General features: G+C 36.2%; 1 protein-coding gene across 3 annotated transcripts in view; it reads left to right on the top strand.

Annotated features, from left to right (window-relative positions):
* ATF2 (activating transcription factor 2) overlaps positions 1-20,026 on the top strand; it is an 86,278-nt gene that overhangs the window by 57,296 nt on the left and 8,956 nt on the right. For 2 of the 3 annotated variants that reach the window (XM_060106676.1, XM_060106675.1), the window contains exons 11-12: positions 8,023-8,172; positions 11,201-11,407. In XM_060106676.1, the coding sequence (XP_059962659.1) occupies positions 8,023-8,172; positions 11,201-11,407 (357 nt within the window). Of the gene's footprint in view, positions 1-8,022; positions 8,173-11,200; positions 11,408-11,850; positions 12,731-20,026 lie in introns of those variants that run through there. The other variant, XM_060106677.1, reaches the window with a different exon arrangement.

Here is a 20,026-nt window from a genome sequence, read left to right as displayed (position 1 = left end):
TTTGCTGCATCCCATAGGTTTTGGGTCGTTGTGTCTCCATTGTCATTTGTTTCTAGGTATTTTTTGATTTCCTCTTTGATTTCTTCAGTGATCACTTCGTTATTAAGTAGTGTATTGTTTAGCCTCCATGTGTTTGTATTTTTTACAGATCTTTTCCTGTAATTGATTGATATCGAGTCTCATAGCATTGTGGTTGGAAAAGATATTTGATACAATTTCAATTTTCTTAAATTTACCAAGGCTAGATTTGTGACCCAAGATATGATCTATCCTGGAGAATGTTCCATGAGCACTTGAGAAAAATATGTATTCTGTTGTTTTTGGATGGAATGTCCTATAAATATCAGTCACGTCCATCTTGTTTAATGTATCATTTAAAGCTTGTGTTTCCTTATTTATTTTCATTTTGGATGATCTGTCCATTGGTGAAAGTGGGGTGTTAAAGTCCTCTACTATGAATGTGTTACTGTCAATTTCTCCTTTTATGGCTGTTAGTATTTGCCTTATGTATTGAGGTGCTCCTATGTTGGGTGCATACATATTTACAATTGTTATATGTTCTTCTTGGATCTATCCCTTGATCATTATGTAGTGTCCTTCTTTGTCTCTTCTAATAGTCTTTATTTTAAAGTCTGTTTTGTCTGATATAAGAATTGCTACTCCAGCTTTCTTTTGGTTTCCATTTGCATGGAATATCTTTTTCCGTCCTCTTGCCTTCAGTCTGTATGTGTCTCTAGGTCTGAAGTGGGTCTCTTGTAGACAGCATATATATGGGTCTTGTTCTTGTATCCATTCAGCCAGTCTGTGTCTTTTGGTGGGAGCATTTAATCCATTTACATTTAAGGTAATTATCGATATGTATGTTCCTATTCCCATTTTCTTAATTGTTTTGGGTTTGTTATTGTAGGTCTTTTCCTTCTCTTGTGTTTCTTGCCTAGAGAAGTTCCTTTAGCATTTGTTGTAAAGCTGGTTTGGTGGTGCTGAACTCTCTCAGCTTTTGCTTGTCTGTAAAGGTTTTAATTTCTCCATCAAATCTGAATGAGATCCTTGCTGGGTAGAGTAATCTTGGTTGTAGGTTTTTCTCCTTCATCATTTTAAATATGTCCTGCCAGTCCCTTCTGGCTTGCAGAGTTTCTGCTGAAAGATCAGCTGTTAACCTTATGGGGATTCCCTTGTGTGTTATTTGTTGTTTTTCCCTTGCTGCTTTTAATGTTTTCTTTGTATTTAATTTTTGACAGTTTGATTAATATGTGTCTTGGCATGTTTCTCCTTGGATTTATCCTGTATCGGACTCTCTGTACTTCCTGGACTTGATTAACTATTTCCTTTCCCATATTAGGGAAGTTTTCTACTATAATTGCTTCAAATATTTTCTCAGTCCCTTTCTTTTTCTCTTCTTCTTCTGGAACCCCTATAATTCGAATGTTGGTGTGTTTAATGTTGCCCCAGAGGTCTCTGAGACTGTCCTCAGTTCTTTTCATTCTTTTTTATTCTGCTCTGCAGTAGTTATTTCCATTATTTTATCTTCCAGGACACTTACCCGTTCTTCTGCCTCAGTTATTCTGCTATTGATCCCATCTAGAGTATTTTTAAATTCATCTATTGTGTTGTTCATCGTTGCTTGTTTCATCTTTAGTTCTTCTAGGTCCTTGTTAAATGTTTCTTGCCTTTTGTCTATTCTATTTCCAAGATTTTGGATCATCTTTACTATCATTATTCTGAATTCTTTTTCAGGTAGACTGCCTATTTCCTCTTCATTTGTTAGGTCTGGTGGGTTTTTATCTTGCTCCTTCATCTGCTGTGTGTTTTTCTGTCTTCTCAGTTTGCTTATCTTACTGTGTTTGGGGTCTCCTTTTTGCAGGCTGCAGGTTCGTAGTTCCCGTTGTTTTTGGTGTCTGTCCCCAGTGGCTAAAGTTGGTTCAGTGGGTTGTGTAGGCTTTCTGGTGGAGGGTACTAGTGCCTGTGTTCTGGTGGATGAGGCTGGATCTTGTCTTCTTGGTGGGCAGGTCCACGTCTGGTGGTGTGTTTTGGGGTGTCTGTGGACTTATGATTTTAGGCAGCCTCTCTGCTAATGGGTGGGATTGTGTTCCTGTCTTGCTAGTTGTTTGGCATAGGGTGTCCAGCACTGTAGCTTGCTGGTTGTTGAGTGAAGCTGGGTATTGACGTTGAGATGGAGATCTCTGGGAGATTTTTGCCGTTTGATATTATGTGGAGCTGGGAGGTCTCTTGTGGACCAGTGTCCTGAAGTTGGCTCTCCCACCTCAGAGGCACAGCACTGACTCCTGGCTGCAGCACCAAGAGCCTTTTGGGAGGTCTCAGGTCTTCTGCCAGAGTTTAGTAGGTGTTCTGTAGGAGTTGTTCCACATGTAGATGTATTTCTGGTGTATCTGTGGAGAGGAAGGTGATCTCCACGTCTTACTCTTCCACCATCTTCCTAGGAGCCTGTTTACTCTTTAACTGACACAATCTCTAAGAAAAAAGTTTTCAACATAGTAGTTGAATTTTACAACACTAAAATTTAACTCTAAACATTAAAGCACTAAGTCTGCTTAGAAATATAGTAATAAAGATTTTAGTTTTCTTTCAGTGTATACCTTTAGTTTAAAATTAAAATTATGCGTAGCTTTTATTGTACATGTTAGAGAATATAGACTTGTTAAATCTTATTTACTTTCTCTGAGTATTCAGTCTTTATTAAACTTAACTAGATGTCTCTATTGATAGAAATTTTGATCTTAGTAATGGACTGACCAGTGTCTGATACTCTTCTTAATGATTACTAAAATATACTTACAATACTTAATATTAGACAAAAGCTCTAGTTTGGAAAAACTTTTATTTAAAATATGTTTGTTCAGTGAAGTAAGAGTCAATAGACAGAATTTCTGGTCCTAGCTCTGTTTCTCTTATAACTCCCTCTGTGATTCTGGGAAGTAGCTTCACTCTTTGGGCCTTAGTTTCTTTATCTGTAAGATGGTAATTGGACTAATTGATTAGCTCCAAATTTCTACTGTAAAATAAATATTTTTATATGTTTTCATTAATTTGGGGGGGGGGGACCAAATAGTTGCCATTCTTTAAAATATCTCTAACATATATGTGGGTGGATTGTAGATATCCTTATATTAGTTGTAAAATGTATATGAATAATGACAACTTTCTTCACCTAACCCACTGTAATTTCTTTTAGTGTATGTGTGTTTTCGTTGCTGTTTAAAAAAAAAATCTGCAGTTCAGAGCAGTGTTAATTAACCCTTGAAAATCTTTTTCTTACATTTTGTACCCAGTGGCACACTTTTCCAAGTTAGACCCATCGTAATCAGTGTAACAGCATGGAGTAAACATTAGAGCTTCCTCCCTGGATGAGTACTGTATACCCTAGGGCAGTCAAGAGAGGATAATGAATGCTGCTTTTAATTGCTCTATAAGGTAGTAACTTGCCCTACTAAAGATTATTCAAGAGAGTGATGTTTATGTACTTCAGACTCCCCTATGTGAGGTTACTGTATTTCATTAATTCTAAGAGTTAAGCTCTTAACTATAAAACTTTAAATGCTCTTCTTTGTTTTCTACCTAAGGACTTAAAAATGTTTACCAACACATAATTTACCAAGCTTCACATCTGAACCAATATGTATATTTATGTACATTTTATATCCAGAAATGTAAGCCCTAGCCTAACGCTACAGATTGGTGTTTTGTTTGTTTGTTTGTTTGTTTGTTTTTCCGGTACACGGGCCTCTCACTGTTGTGGCCTCTCCTGTTGCGGAGCACAGGCTCCAGACGCGCAGGCTCAGCGGCCATGGCTCACAGGCCCAGCCGCTCCGCGGCATGTGGGATCTTCCCAGACCAGGGCACGAACCCATGTCCCCTGCATCGGCAGGCAGACTCTCAGCCACTGCGCCACCAGGGAAGCCCCATATAGATTGGTTTTTAAAAGATATAAGTATGCACACTCAGATCCTCCTCCTTCTGTTTATGTGACCCATACCTTCAGACTCCTGTCTTTTTACTTTCAGTTCTTTGACCATTTAGCCTAAGTATTCCTACCTGATTACAGCCAACTACTGCTTTGGTCACCTACCTAATTAATTTTAATCCATCCACTTCCACATTAGCCCATCAGTTATGAGTGTCCCAATTTCCTGGATCTTAGCTGCTAATGTGGTCATTTCTGCTTGTTTAAAAAAGAAGGAAGAAAAAAAGGAACCAGGAATCTGACTTGGATTCTGAAAGATGCAGTGTATCACATGGTCTTGAGAATATATTTTCCATAATAAAATATGTCTGAAGCTAAAACAGGCCTTAAGATGAACCCCTAAGTACTTTTTTCCCCTCTAAGTATATTTTGAAAATACAAAAGTATAGGAACTTTCCTGATTCTTTGGTGTCCTCACCCTGACAACTGTGCTAAAAAAATAGAGGCCTCAATAGCTGTTTTTGAAAAAAGTAAGGAAGGGACTTCCCTGGTGGTCCAGTGGTAAAGAATCCGCCTTACAATGCAGGGGACGCGGGTTCGATCCCTGGTCAGGGAACTAAGATCCCACATCATGCCTCAGGGCAACTAAGCCGTCATGCCACAACTACTGAGCTCGCGTGCCTCAATTAGAGCCCGCGTGCCTCAAACTACAGAGCCCACGCACTCTGGAACCCACACACCACTACAAAGCCCACGCACCCTGGAGCCTGTGTGCCACAACTAGAGAAGAGAAAACCCACATGCCACAACTAGAGAGAAGCCTGCACACAACAACAAAAGATCCTGTGTGCCTCAACAAAGACCCAGTTCAGCCAAAAATAAATAAAATAAATAAATTTTAAAAAAGAAAAAAGTAAGGAAGTTGATACTTAAGAAATCCTTTTATGAATCAGGTAATTTTGCATATTATATTTAATCTTTTACCTCAGCCCTGCAAGGAAATTACCATTGTTCCCAGTTTTACAAACAAGGAAACACAGACTCAGAGATTGAAATGATTTGTTCAGAGTCACACAGATTGTTTGAGGCAGAGTTAAATTCTAAACAATAAAGTGTCTTCTCAGCTGTATACATTATGTATGCTAATATGTATACGGTATACGTTACATATACTAACCTATTGTGGTGCTATTTGCAATTCATAAAGAAGTATTCAGTCAGATAAGATGGAAAAAACATACCTGATCCTGGAGTGACAGGACTTTAGCAGTTGCAGTATCAGACTTGGCATTCCTAATCCTTTGTGGTTGTCTTTCATGCCGTGTGGCTTGCGAGATCTTAGTTCCCCGACCAGGGATTGAACCCGGGCCCATGGCAGTGAAAGCGTGGAGTCCTAGCCACTGGACTGCCAGGGAATTCCCTTGTGGTTGTCTTCTGAATCATCAAGCCATCCAGCCTTAATTTCCTTATCTTCCTTAATTTTTATCTTCCTTATCTTCCTTAATTTTTTCCTTTTTCTTTTTTCTTTCTTGATTTTTCCTTTTTTCCTTTTTCCTTTTTTTTTGGTAGGATAACATATGTAACATGATGCCATGGAAAAACTGTGCACTTTAAAATTAAGGAGATCCACGTTCAAATCTAGGATTTTAACTAGCTTAATGGCTGTGTGACCTTGGGCAAATGATCTCTAGTGTCCTAATCTGTAAAACTGGAATACTGTTTATTAGAAACTTGTTGAAAAACTACTGATAATGCAACAACAGGGATGGATCTCAAGTGCATTATGCTAAAGGAAAGAAGCCAGATTCAAAAGGCTATACACTGTATGATTCCATTTATATGATATTCTGGAAAAGGCAAAACTTTGGGGATCAAAAAACAGACTAGTGGTTTCCAGGGGCTGTGGGTGGGAGGAGAGTGTGACAGGAAAGAAGCATGAGGAAAGTTTGGGGGGGTAATAGAACTGTTCTGTATCCTGATTGTAGGGGGTGGTTGCACAACTGTATGTGCTTGTTGAAACTCACAGAACTGTACACTAAAAACAGTTCATTTTATTTTATGTAACTTATACCTCAACGAAACATTTTTTACACTACTTTGTTTTCAAAATCATACCTAGAATCTACAATGATTAGCAGTAGAAAATGTCTATTAACACTTGTCTAGTTAGAATTACTGCTTCAGTGGAAATTTTGATCTTTTCATATATGCTTGGTTTTTTTTTAATTATTATTTTTTGGCTGTGTTGGGTCTTAATTGCTGCACGCCGCTTTCTCTATTTGCAGCAAGCAGGGCTTCACTTGTTGCGGAGCACAGGCTCTAGGCACGTGGGCTTCAGTGGTTGCAGCACGTGGGCTCAGTAGTTGCGGTGCAAGGGCTCTAGGGCACGTGGGCTTCAATAGTTGTGGCTTGTGAGCTCAGTAGTTGTGGCTTGCGGGTTCTAGAGCACAGGCTTAGTTGCTCTGCAGCATGTGGGATCTTCCCGGACCAGGGATTGAACCCATGTCCCCTGCATTGGCAGGTGGATTCTTAACCACTGTGCCACCAGGGAAGTCCTGTGCTTCAGTTTTTAAGGCATCTGGATCAATTATAGATGGTAAGAAGATATGTACAGGTGAAAATAAAGAAATTACAAATTTTCTAAATTGTTCTTAGTTGGAATAAATGAAAACAATTGTATTAGAATCATTTGGGAGACTTTTTCTAAAGCTCTTCTCTATTATCTACCCCTTTATGCTATTTCCAGGGAAAGAAGAGAGGAAAGGTTGCCAAGAATCTGTTTTTAGCATGTGATACCAAGGCAGTTAATTGACTGCTAGGAAGTGTGGGGAGCACTGGGTAGACTGCAGCATAGTTCTTATATCAGTATTTGTAACCTCCCTCCCCACCACATGTGCACCTGAGTGTGGATCTTAGGAAAATGTAATGACATATCTCTTCACCAGATTTTGTTATAAAACTGTATTTTGAGCTCAAGGGCTACTTCTGAGTTATTAAGAACAATATCATCAATAATAGTCCCAGGTCTCTCAGATCCCTGAGATCCCTTTCATTGCTAAGATACTATAATATGACTATTTTGTGCTAATTATTTCATATTTATAGATCATAACAATAAAACCACCCCAAAGATCCCATGTGCCATTTTCAAAGAAACCAATTTCTCTGTCCATTAGCAAATATATTTGTTGTCCATCTGTGTAGCAAATCAATGTACCAGTTGCTAAAAGGGATGCAAAGAAATAAAAGGCAATCTCTGCTCTTAAAGAGCTTACTGTCTGTTTGGGGAGATAAGATACTCATATATTTTTGCTGATAGAATAATAAGCTTTACTCAAATGGTGTTTTTTTTTGTTTTGTTTTAAAGAAGTAGCCATAAATGTCTAGAGCTTCATTATAACGCTAGATCTGCCATACTCTTGACAGTGAGTTGGGTACAGTTCACTGGCAAAATGGAACATAGTAGAAGGGATAGACTTGGAGCTAGGTCTGCTTACTGGTGACAGGGAAGACCTAAGGGAGGCAAACCCGGCTGTGGGTACTAGGAGAAGGTTCAGTCTGACAGTCAGTGCAGTGGCCTAAAAAATGCAACATCAGGTCATTGTCCAAGTAAGCAGTGACATCAGACCTGCAAGCAGAGATCAAATGGACTCAATTCTGAAAAAGAAGATATTTAGGTCTAAGAATCTAGGCAGAGCCTGAAAAGACTAGGATATGGGATATAGGAATGGGGTAGGAGAAAATAGGTGAAACATACATAATTAACTTGTTTTGCTTATTTTAGTCAAACAAATCTAGTTACTTTCAGTCAACAGTGTTTTTAGTTTTCACTCTTTTCTCAAAATTGATTAGGAATAGCAAAGTATAGAACCCTCTAGTAGTACTAGACAAAAAAGATTCAGGCAAACTTTCCAAAGGTCCTGTTTGTCTTACTGATATTTAGGAATGCAGTGGAATATGATAAATCAAAACTAATATTAAAGCTGAATGTATTTATGTATTCCTTACCAAATAATTTCTTTTGGTTAACCAAAGAGTATGCTGGGAGTTGGATTTGGGTGGAAAGCAGGAAACGTTTTTTTTAATTGGTGTTTGCATTTCAGAGATTAAAAGCTGCTTTGACCCAGCAACATCCTCCAGTTACCAATGGCGATACTGTCAAAGGTCATGGTAGCGGACTGGTTAGGACTCAATCAGAGGAATCTCGACCACAGTCATTACAACAGCCAGCCACATCCACTACAGAAACTCCGGTATGTGTGTTGTTTTTATCATTCAGTGCTCAGTTATCCTTAAAAAAAAACCAAACAAACACAGTGTAACTTAAATGACTATATGCTTTGAAAAATTTTTCTGGTAAAATTTTATTCCAAAAGTGTATAAAAAGCCTTAGGAAAAGGTAGTTCAATGTAAAAGTATTGATACAAAAAATAATTTAAAATAATCAAGCAATTGTTACTGCTCATGGCACCCTGTAAATGTTTCTGTGAGTGTATGTTGGTTTGACATGGCATAATGTCCATCAATACTTCTTTTTTTTTTTAAATTTATTTTGTGTGTGTGTGTGTGTGTGTGTGGTACGCGGGCCTCTCACTGTTGTGGCCTCTCCCGCTGCGGAGCACAGGCTCCAGACGCGCAGGCCCAGCAGCCATGCTCACGGGCCCAGCCGCTCCGCAGCATGTGGGATCCTCCCAGACGGGGGCACGAACCCGTGTCCCCTGCATCGGCAGGCGGACTCTCAACCACTGCGCCACCAGGGAAGCCCTCCATCAGTACTTTTTTTTGTGTGTGTGGTACGCGGGCCTCTCACTGTTGTAGCCTCTCCCGTTGCGGAGCACAGTCTCCGGATGCGCAGGCTCAGCGGCCATGGCTCACAGGCCCAGCCACTCCGCGGCATGTGGGATCTTCCCGGACCGGGGCACGAACCCGTGTCCCCTGCATCAGCAGGCGGACTCTCAACCACTGCGCCACCAGGGAAGCCCCCATCAATACTTTTTAAAGAAAACTTTTTTTTTCTGTTGATTGTATTCAAAAAGTAATGTATATAGGTATTATATTACTAATATAAGTCAAACGATTCTTGAATTAACATTTGTGAAATACACCAAAGGAGCAGATAGGCTTAATGGCAGCTATTTATACAGAGGCCCTTTTCACTTATCTTTAATTTGTTACCACCCATTAGATGATTGATATTTCTATAAGTCTGCAGTATATTTCTACAGTAAGCATTACTATATTTCTGTTAAATGTTTCAGAGCTCTATTTAGACCTTTTATCTTCTCTACTTAAAGAATATTCACATTTAAAAGTATAACTTTCCAATTAAAGAAACACAGTTACACAGCAAGTTTTAGACTGCCTACTAAGCATAGGTATTTAGATTACTGTATTTTATCTTTGTGAAACTTAAGATAAAGTGGAATGTAGCTATGGTTGTCATCCACTAAGCAGCTTTACTTAGGGGCCAAGAGAGGGGAAAAGTGAATATGTTCTCATGTCATAATTCAGGGGTTAGCAAACTAGCTCATGAGCCGAATGCAGCTTATGGCTATTTCTTTGTACGGCCTGTAAGCTTAGTATGGCTTTTACATCTTTAAAAGTTTATTTAAAAGAAAATAAATGAATATAATTTATTTTCTTATACTAACTGTAGTTTCCCTGGATCTAGTTTTCATTTATAGCTTTATATTTTATTGTATTGGAATGAAGCTCCATGAGGGCAGGACTTTTATGTTTGTTCACTGCTGTATCACTAGCATAGCTCCTGTATTTTTTTTGAATGAAGTGGAATGAATGAATCACTGGAAGGAGAGAGAGAAGGAGGAATATATGCTTCTAAGTAGCCTCAAATCCTTGTTAGGGGTAATGATATACAAATATAACTCTGTAATAGTTTCTGCTTACAATACTTGTGATTAGCCTTTGCTGTAAGTAACCAAGTTGTCAATTAAAAACAAAAAACAAAAACTGTTCTCTCCTATTCAGTAAAATTTTAAAACCTGCTATTATCAGTAAGTTAAGAGGATAAAGAAAAGAATATATTTCAACGTTACCATTCTTGAAGCCAGCCATAGAAAGATTTTTCTAAAAGATTAAATTGCAATTATGTAGGTAAAAGAATGATTTAATACTTGATCTTAATTACAGTTAAAATACAGTATAAACGAAATAACCCTCACAATATTTAATGCTAGCTACTTGGAAAAGGAATGATAACTTTGATTTTTTGGAGTTTGTAGAGTGAGAACTAATTCAGGTTATTTCCCTGCAGAACTTATCTTAAGTTTTTAAGATTTTTGCTTATTGTATAGATTAAGAGAAGATAGAAGTTTTTGTTCACATCATTTTAAAATACCATTAAGTAGAGGTTTTTCAGGCTGCTTCTTTGGATCATGTGTCTGTGGCCACAAAGTGCTGTTTCTTTTGCACTATTTCTAAGAGTTCATATACTGTCTCCTGTATTTAAGTGTTGTGTGGCACAATTTTGGGATTTGTGAGAAGCTTGAAGATGTTATTCTGTAGTCCTAAACACTGGACTGTATCACTAGTGACTGAAGATTCCTGTCTCTGGCTGATCTGGCAGGGCAGGGGGACCAATTAAAATGAAAATCTAGACTCTGTGGGATTCTACCCACCAGGAAAATGAGCATTAATAATTATATGAACCTGACCCTTAGAAAAAGACTGACCCCAAATGTCAAAAACTGAAGAAGAGCTGAATACACTAAAATATGTATGTACTTACAACTCCTTAATTTTAGAGAAACCAATTTTTAAAGAAAATTTACAGATTTAATGCTATTTTTTATTTCAAAAATAGCATAGAAAACATGGTTTCTCATAATGAATTTAAATAGGAAGTTATTTTTATTTTAGTACCTTAATAATTATCAAAGGATTGAATAATACCACAATGTTTGCTTAAAAGTACACTTGGAAAAATACAAGATGGAAAACTACAAGATCTGTACATGATCATTTGTATTGCATTTTTAATTTCTTTGTATTATTTCTATAAAAATGAAAATACTATACAAACTTTAAAGAATACATTCACTGTGATAGTTAATTAGTGAGAATCTTGTTTTAGCAATGCTCATTTATTTCAAGGAATTTGTTAAACCACAGGGTGATTTTCACATTGCTCCACAATATTGATGTATACAATGAGACTTAGAAAATAAAATTAGTGGCTCTCACCTTTGCCACCCTTTACTGCCTGTGTTAATTTAATCACTAGGTACAAATATAAAAAACTTTCATTTGTGTCTATTATAGGCTTCTCCAGCTCACACAACTCCACAGACCCAAAATACAACTGGTCGTCGAAGAAGAGCGGCTAATGAAGATCCTGATGAAAAAAGAAGGAAGTTTCTGGAAAGAAATAGAGCAGCAGCTTCAAGATGCAGACAAAAAAGAAAAGTCTGGGTTCAATCTTTAGAAAAGAAAGCAGAAGACTTGAGTTCATTAAATGGTCAACTGCAGGTATGGTGCATATATGTAAATTGTTTTTATTTTTAATAATTATGAACACACATTTTCCCTATTTTTTCCTAGTTAGCCATACAGACATTTTAGGACACAATATTGGGTGTGTATGGAATCTATAGTAAAGTGCAGTTTTATAAACCTATTTGAATACCGAGATGAAGTAATATAAAACTTTCAACACTGATACAGTGAAGAAATTTTTAAATATAAGTGTTTACTTATATAGTACAAAAGTACCTAAATTATCTGGCTTAAACTTTATAAAGTTGTGAAATAGAGTTCAAACAAAGAATCTCAAAATGTAAGATATTACTGGTATTTTACTTATTTGTTGGTTTATATCACAACTATAAAGTTGCTGCAATTTGTAGTTTGTTTTTAGTTCTTTTGTTCTTTGAATTATAAATTTTGTTTTGTTTTGTTTGTTTTATTTAAAGTGAATATAGTGCTCGTGAAAGGTACCAGATTGACAGCTTTGGAAACTGAAGGACTCTAATTATCCACAGAACAGGTACAATATGGCCAGTGGCAGTAAACATCATTTCATACTGCCCTGCCAGTGTGCCTCAGATACATTTCTTAGGAACCTTATGGGGTATAAAGGTTTAAGGCTCCTTCCTGTTCAGTCTTCGGTAAGATTTGCAATGATGGTATTGGGCAGCACTAAGTCTGTTTCCTTCCTTCTGTTTTTTCTTCCTTTTTTATTGTTGTTGTTAATGTTGTGAATATTCTCAAGTAAAAACTTCTAAAATACCAACTGATGAGCATCAACTAGAAAATTGATGTTAATGAATTGTAGTTGTTATTGGTCAACCTTCTGAGCTATCCATTCCTAGTTAAAAATGAATCTTCTGTGTAATCAGAATTGATGATAAGACCTGCTCTCTTCTTATATCTTTAAAAATGTCACCAATATGAGTGTCTTGTTAAATGTTTAGGAAGAAGCTTTTTAGCACCAGACATAGCATTTAATCTAATGTAAATTTTATAACAAAATTTTTTCATACATGAGGCTGACATCTTTTAAACTCTATGTTGGGGGCTTCCCTGGTGGTGCAGTGGTTGAGAACCTGCCTGCTAATGCAGGGGACACGGGTTCGAGCCCTGGTCTGGGAGGATCCCACATGCCGCAGAGCAACTAGGCCCGTGAGCCACAAGTACTGAGCCTGCGCGTCTGGAGCCTGTGCTCCACAACAAGAGAGGCCACAATAGTGAGAGGCCTGCGCACCGCGATGAAGAGTAGCCCCCGCTTGCCACAACTAGAGAAAGCCCTCGCACAGAAACGAAGACCCAACACAGCAAAAATAAATTAATTAATAAAAAATTTAAAAAAAATATGTACTTGTATACCAGGATATGTTAAGAAATAATATATTATCTGACAAATGAATTCTTATTCAAGAACTATTTTCATAATGTTTAAGAAAAAAACTTGAATTTTTTCTTCTTAAAGTGAAACAGATTATAGATACCAGTTTATTTATATACTATAAATATGTCTATTATTTACCAGATTTCTCTGTTAGAATATTAACTATCATCATTTAAAGTTTTAAATGTTCGTATTACATTAACAAAGTGATTTAGGAGGACCTATTTTTTTCTTTTCTGTTCTTAACAAAATCATTCTTCTGAATGACTCAGCTATTTTACAGTTATATGATATTAAAGATATCTTTGTTAGCCTCACTTATCTTATCCATAGAATAGGATAATAATACTTGCTGGTCCTACTGCTGTGGGTTGTTACATACATCAGTCGAATTAGAATGTTTGCAGATATTTTTAAATATATTAATTTTAATAGGATTAATTTATCAATATTTTTCTTTGTAATTTGGCTTATTGTGCCTTTTTAAGAAGTAAAAATGTTTGAAAACTATAAAGTGGTATATAAGTATATGGTATTATTTTCATGGTACTGGACTTTATTTAGGTTGGGCCAGTTTTCTGTTTTGACCCAAGGCATAGCAGTGTTAACAGCTTTTAATGAGACATTGCTATTTCTTTAATTATACTGCAGCACTGGTCACCATTATGAATAGCAGCAGTGCTTTATTATTTCAGAAAACCTTGGAAAATTCAGCATTCAAAATAAATGTAAAATTTACTTCATTGACCTCTTGCTTTTTCTACCATCCAAACTGATTAAAATATCATTAGTAAATTGTGTTACATTTTTATATTTCCTAATTTGGGTAGAAATTTCTTGATTAGAGGAATAAAGGCAAGATTTATCACCTAGGTAAAAGTTACCTAACACTTTAGTTTTGAAGCAAGTGTGAAACTTCTACTTTTTTTTTTTTTTTTTTTTTAAGACATTATTTATTTATTTATTTGGCTGTGTCGGGTCTTAGTTGTGGTATGTGGGATCTTCGTTGCGGTATGCGGGGTCTTTCCTTGTGGCACACGGGCTTTTCTAGTCGTGGCATGTGGGCTCCAGAGCATGCAGGCTCAGTAGTTGCAGCACACGGGCTCTCTAGTTGTGGCGTGCAGGCTCTAGAGCTTAGTTGCCCCGTGGCATGTGTGATTTTAGTTACCTGAACAGGGATTGAACTTGCATCCCCTGCACTGGAAGGCGGATTCTTAACCACTGGACTACCAGGGAAGTCCCAAAACTTTTAAATGGAAGTCAAATTCAAGAAGTCACTAAGTTAAACTCTGCAGTTCAACATAAACTCTACAGTTGAACATAACTTTAGTTAATACCTCAAATTACAAACAGAACCAGTAAAGTCAGTATATTTTTTAAATTGAGGTATAGTTGATGTATAATATACACTTATATAAGTTTTGGTGTACACATCGTGATTCATAATTGTTAAAGGTTATACTCCATTTACACTTATATAAAATATTGGCTATATTCCTTGTGCTGTACAATATATCCTTGTAGCTTATTTATTTTATATATAGTCGTTTTTACCTCTCAGTCCCCTACCCCTATCTCGCCCCTCCCCTCTTCTCTCTCCCCACTGGTAAGCTCTGTTTTTCTCAATATCTGTTTCTTTTTTGTTATATTTACTAGTTTTGTTTTTTAGATTCCAGATATAGGTGATATCGTACAGTATTGGTCTTTCTCTCATTTATGTCACTAAGCATAAAAATCAGTATTTTAAATCATTAATAATTGAGTGATGATGGCATCATGGTTAGATAAGAAAGTGTTCTTAGTTTTAGAGATGCATACCAAAATATGAAGATAGGTGAAATGATGTGTTATCAGGGATTTTTTTAAAAAATACTTTTGCAAAAAAGAAAAGAGAATAAGGTCCTTCTGCATGTATTAACCTGGAAAAATGTCTGTAATATATTATTATGGGCAAAAAGAAAGTTGCTGGAAACCAACCATCCAGTGTCCATCAATAGATAAATTGTGGCATATACATCCAATGGAATATTTTTCAGCCATAAAAAGGAGTGAAAGTACATGCTACAATGTGGATGAACCTCAAAACATTATGCTTAAGTGAAAGAAGCTACACACGAAGTCATGAATTATATGACTCCATTTATATGAAATATCTAGAACAAATGAATCCATAGAGACAAAATGCAAATGTAGTTTCCAGGGACTGGGGGGGAGGAGGAAATAGGCAGAAACTGGTTAATGGATAAGGGGTTTTACTTTGAATGGACAGATAGGGGGTGGTGGTAACCGAACATGGCAGGTGTACTGAACGCTACTGAACTGCTCACTTTAAAATGGTTAATTCTATATTACGGAAATTTCACCTCAATAAATTAAAGTTGCATACTAAAATGTGTAACATAATTCTTTTTCATTAATGAAAGGTTTATAGTTAGATGGATAAATGTGTAGGTATGGAAGTCAGTAGAGAAATGATTCTTTAAATAGAAGTAAAATTTTAAGAATGACATGTACCAGCTTGTAACAGTGATGAAGAGGGGGTTGGAAAGCATGGATGGTTTGGGAAGAAAGGGTTCCTCAATTATGACTTTATTGTTTCAAGTGGATATATGATGTTTTGGTTGTTTTTTAGTTATTTGTCATATAAAATAAAAACAGTTCTTAAAGAGTAAGTGACACATTCTAGTTTTCAGAGTATGAAGAGTTAATGTGCTTATAATAGATTCTGGAGAAAAATTTCATTCGGTCTGCCAACAGCAAAACCGTTAACTGTGAAGAACAGAATGACTTGTAAAGAAAATTGAATGTCAAAGAAATAATTAAACTCTATGTGAAAACATTCATCAATTCTACATTTCCTTAATAATCCTTCACGTGACGTACAGGCTTAGCTGTAGTGTAGTGGGCAGTAATGACCCATGGTTGCTTATATATTATATATAATAAAAGGTTTAATGAGTGTTGAGGTGTGACTCTTCATATTTTTACCAAATATATATTAGGTTTCAAAGAAAATACTAATTATTCAACCTTATTGCCCCACTCACTGAATTTAATTATATTTTAGCTTTCTAGAGTCATTGCTTTAAAAGAGCAATTTTACCAAATTGTGTTAGATACATTTATGGTCATCTAGACCAAGAATTGGATACTGTTGGTTATAAACTATTATATTTTTAAAGGTAATATATGATTTTTGTCTTTTACTTGAAATGGTTTTAACCTCGTTATGTCTTTGTCTTTCAGCTATACTCATCGTGGGGGTTAGTTTTCAGTTTAGAATTTCAGCGTTTCCTTTATGAACAAAAGGCTGACTCTTCTCTTTACTAATAGGAGCTCCTTAACAATCTGTGGATAAAACCTGGAGAGTTTGTTGTGGATTTTGCTTTTAAAACTTAGGTATTGCAAAATGTGTGTGGAGTGGAAGCTCAGTAAATTAATGGAAGCATTCTTTGATAGCAGGATATGTGAGGAGTTTTCACTCATAAGATAATAATATGGAAAAGGTTTTGCTTATTGGTCCATTGACTTAAGGGGAATGGGATCAAATCTTTTATTCCTGGTACCTAAATGATATTTTACTTTAGTATTTATCACCTGAAATAGAAAGGAATGGCAGCGGTTGGGAGATGGTATACAATATCTGTTTAATTCCTGAAAAAAAATAGAACTGTTTTCCTTTTCCCCCCTGAGTTTTTCACTGTATTCTAGAGGGGGAAAGGATAATAGTGATACCACCTCTACCTCATGCATTTTATTCTGAGTACTTCTTTTTACTAGCCTTTACTAAAATCTTCCCAAGACTTTACTTCCCCATCTGTCAAACTCACAGAATAAGTACTGTTTTGAAGATCAAATGAGAGAGGTAATAGAAAAGTATGTTGTAACTACACTGTGAAAATGCTATTTATTATTCATTCTGTCATTAAGCATCTATTGTGTGCAGGGCATGTTATTAGACACGGGATAGAACAGTGAAAAAAGACGTCCTTAACACTTGCAAAATTTGTGGTCTGGCAGAGAAGACGGATGTGAAACAAGTAATTAAAGTATGAGAATAGGAAAAGAGTCATTCCCATTTATTTTGCAGAATATTTGCATATTAGGAACCCTGTCATCTTTTTTTCTATTGTTGAAGATAAAAATTAAAGAACTATTTTGTTTTCAAGTATAAGGTTTTGCATCCATGACAACCCTTAAAACTTGTGGTGGGAAGTTAAGATACTTAATCATTGATTTTTGTGAAGACTGGCTTATCTTTAGCAATGAGAAATTCCCCAAAGAAGAAACTGTCCAATATTATTTCTTTAATTTGGGGGGTAGTCGCTGAACTAGAAAGTCAAAGATCATGAATTTATGGAGTACATGGTCATCAATCTGTGGTCAGATATCAGTGAAAATTTTTGACTGATGAATCGATTGGCTATCCTGTCATTATTTCATCAGGCTGATCTGCTTCAGACAGACTGTTAAAAAACTATATTATTTGTTCATCGGTATGTAATTAACCTTTGAATAGATACAGATAGAGTAGAGCGATGGTGTAGACAGTGCCAGAATAAGTACACTGGCACTTTGTCCTTTAGGCCATAAGAATGATCTTCTCCAGCACCTACTTTAGCTTACCAGATACACTTTACTTTGACAAAAATATCAGTAATTGCTCACATTTGAATGGGACTTTAATGTTTTCCAAATGTTTCCATGTCTCTTATTTCACTTCATCTTCAGAATGATCCAGGAAGACAGTTAACATATTCTGCAAATATACTAAATAACAAACTAACCAGAAAGGCTTTGGAGGCTAAATCCAATTATAATCCAATCTAAAATAATCCTCAGATAGCAGAGGTATAAATATTTCTTTTTTCATTTAATATTAAATCTGTTTATGGCTTAACATGTATCCCCTCCAGATTCACTTTGGCTTAAGCAAACTGGTTTTATATATTTATATAAATACAAATATAGATAGATAGACAGATAGATAGATAGATAGATAGATGTGGTCTATTATGGCTTTCTTTTTTTTTCATTCTGAGGTCTCTCCATAGGATCTTCAGGACTCTTCTCATTATAGTATAGAGGCTTTTGTCTCTGATTCTACCTGTCTTCCGATATTTCTTTGTCAAAATATTTCAGAGTTAAAGTCATGATTTATGCAACTACCTTATCTAAATATTGTCTATCTTTTTTTTTTTTTTTTTTTTTTTTTGCGGTACGCGGGCCTCTCACCGCTGCGGCCTCTCCCGCCGTGGAGCACAGGCTCCGGACGCGCAGGCCCAGTGGCCATGGCTCACGGGCCCAGCTGCTCCGCGGCACGTGGGATCCTCCCGGACCAGGGCACGAACCCGCGTGCCCTGCATCGGCAGGCAGACTCCCAACCACTGCGCCACCAGGGAAGCCCAATATTGTCTATCTTTATGTTTAAGTCCTTTCCTTTATACATATGGGTATGACTAATTCTTGAATGTTTGGATTATTTTGTTGAATTTTGCTACATTTTACCAAACGATTTTAAAAATGCTGGCCGGGCTTTGGCAAACTCTTATAATTCTGCCTAATGTAACGGTTATATACCATAATGAGCCTCCTATTTTCAACCTCTGCTTGACCTGATCTTGACCACAAGCTTATGCTCACACTTAGGGCTCTACAGCTCAACTAAATCCACTTCCTTCAAGGTTTGGCCTTCTCTTATTCCTAATCAGAATTCCACCTGTGTGCTTTGCAGTATTTCTCACAGTCCCAATTCTTTGCTAGCAACCATGTCCCATTTGCTGCTTTCAGTCTAGTGCTTGATACCAGTTTTTAAAGAAATTGAATATTAGGATACAATAATAATACAAACTATTGATTTAATTTAACCTTTCAATCAAAAATCACTTGAGCTTCAGGACTACCATTAGGAAAATCTCTTACCATTGTAAAACATTTTAGATCAGGATGATGTAAAAAATTAGACTAAATTTGTATTGAGCATAGCTTGAGTTTGTTGGGGGGGGTTTCTTACAATTTCTGTCATTTAAAAGGTGTAGGGGGAAAATTGGGTTATTTGAATTTTGGATGAAGAATAGCATATTTGTGTACTGTTATCACTTAGGTATATATAAGTTATAACGTTCAAACGGTTTTATTTTTAATTTCCTCCTCTCTTCCAGTTTTTTTCTTTCCCCAAGTTGTTTGCTCTGTTAAGTGTGACTCCAGTTAAATTCAGTTAACACAAATATAAGTAAGTTGTTGCAACAGGAATCAAATACCTTACCTCTGAAGTCCTTAATGTTCATTACCCATTGTTAGCTAGTGGCATCTTTAGTTTCTTCACTTGTCAATGGACCAGGTAGTCTAATTAGAGGAACAACCAAAACACCACCAACTGTTAAGTTTGAATATAGAAACTGATATTCCATCCATCAGTTTCAAACCTGTCATTTAAAGAGAGAGTTTGAATGTATATATTTAATTTTGAGTGCATAGGAATATTTTTATTGGTTAATCCCCAGAATTATTTAAATTAACTATTTTGTATCAGATTATCAACTTGTAACTGCTCAGGAATTTTATCTAATACAGCATTTTGTTTCATAATATGGTTTATAATGAATGTCCTTATAGAGTATTTAGTTGGGAAGGCATTTGTGATTTTTAAAATTCTGTAATTGAGGTGATGCTATTAAACACGCCAATTTTCACTTTCAGACTGAGAAAATTAACAGTGTGACTACGTTGGTGAGGTTGTTGGCAATAAATAATGAAATTAGGACCCCTGACCAGTTTTATATTATTTAAGCTATTTCATTTCACCTTCTTTGGTGTTTTTTACCCCCTGGAAATAGATTTTAGAGAAGACCATGGTAATTCTGTGTACTCAGTCTATGCCAAGCTGTGGGCTATGCTCTGGGGATACAAAAAGCAAGATAATCCTTGCCCTTGAGAAACCTCAATCTGGCAGAGGTGGCAAATAAGTAAACTAAAAATTACAATCCAGTGTGATAAGTACTATGTAAATACACACATACAAACACACATACATACATACATACATGTATATATGGCTGTGGGAGCACAGAAATTGACACCTAACTTTTCCTATGCATATTTATATTGTACTGAGTTGACGCTTAAAGATGAGTGAAATAATTAGCAAGGCAAAAAGGTTTTCTAGATGGAAGCAACAGTATATATTTAGTTAGCATTATGAAATTTCTATTTTTATAGGTCAAAATGATTAAATATTGATT

Source organism: Mesoplodon densirostris, chromosome 8 (assembly GCF_025265405.1).
Source record: "Mesoplodon densirostris isolate mMesDen1 chromosome 8, mMesDen1 primary haplotype, whole genome shotgun sequence".
Lineage (NCBI taxonomy): Eukaryota > Metazoa > Chordata > Mammalia > Artiodactyla > Ziphiidae > Mesoplodon > Mesoplodon densirostris.
Note: the sequence above shows the minus strand (reverse complement) of the source record. Positions and strands in the feature narration are given on the sequence as shown.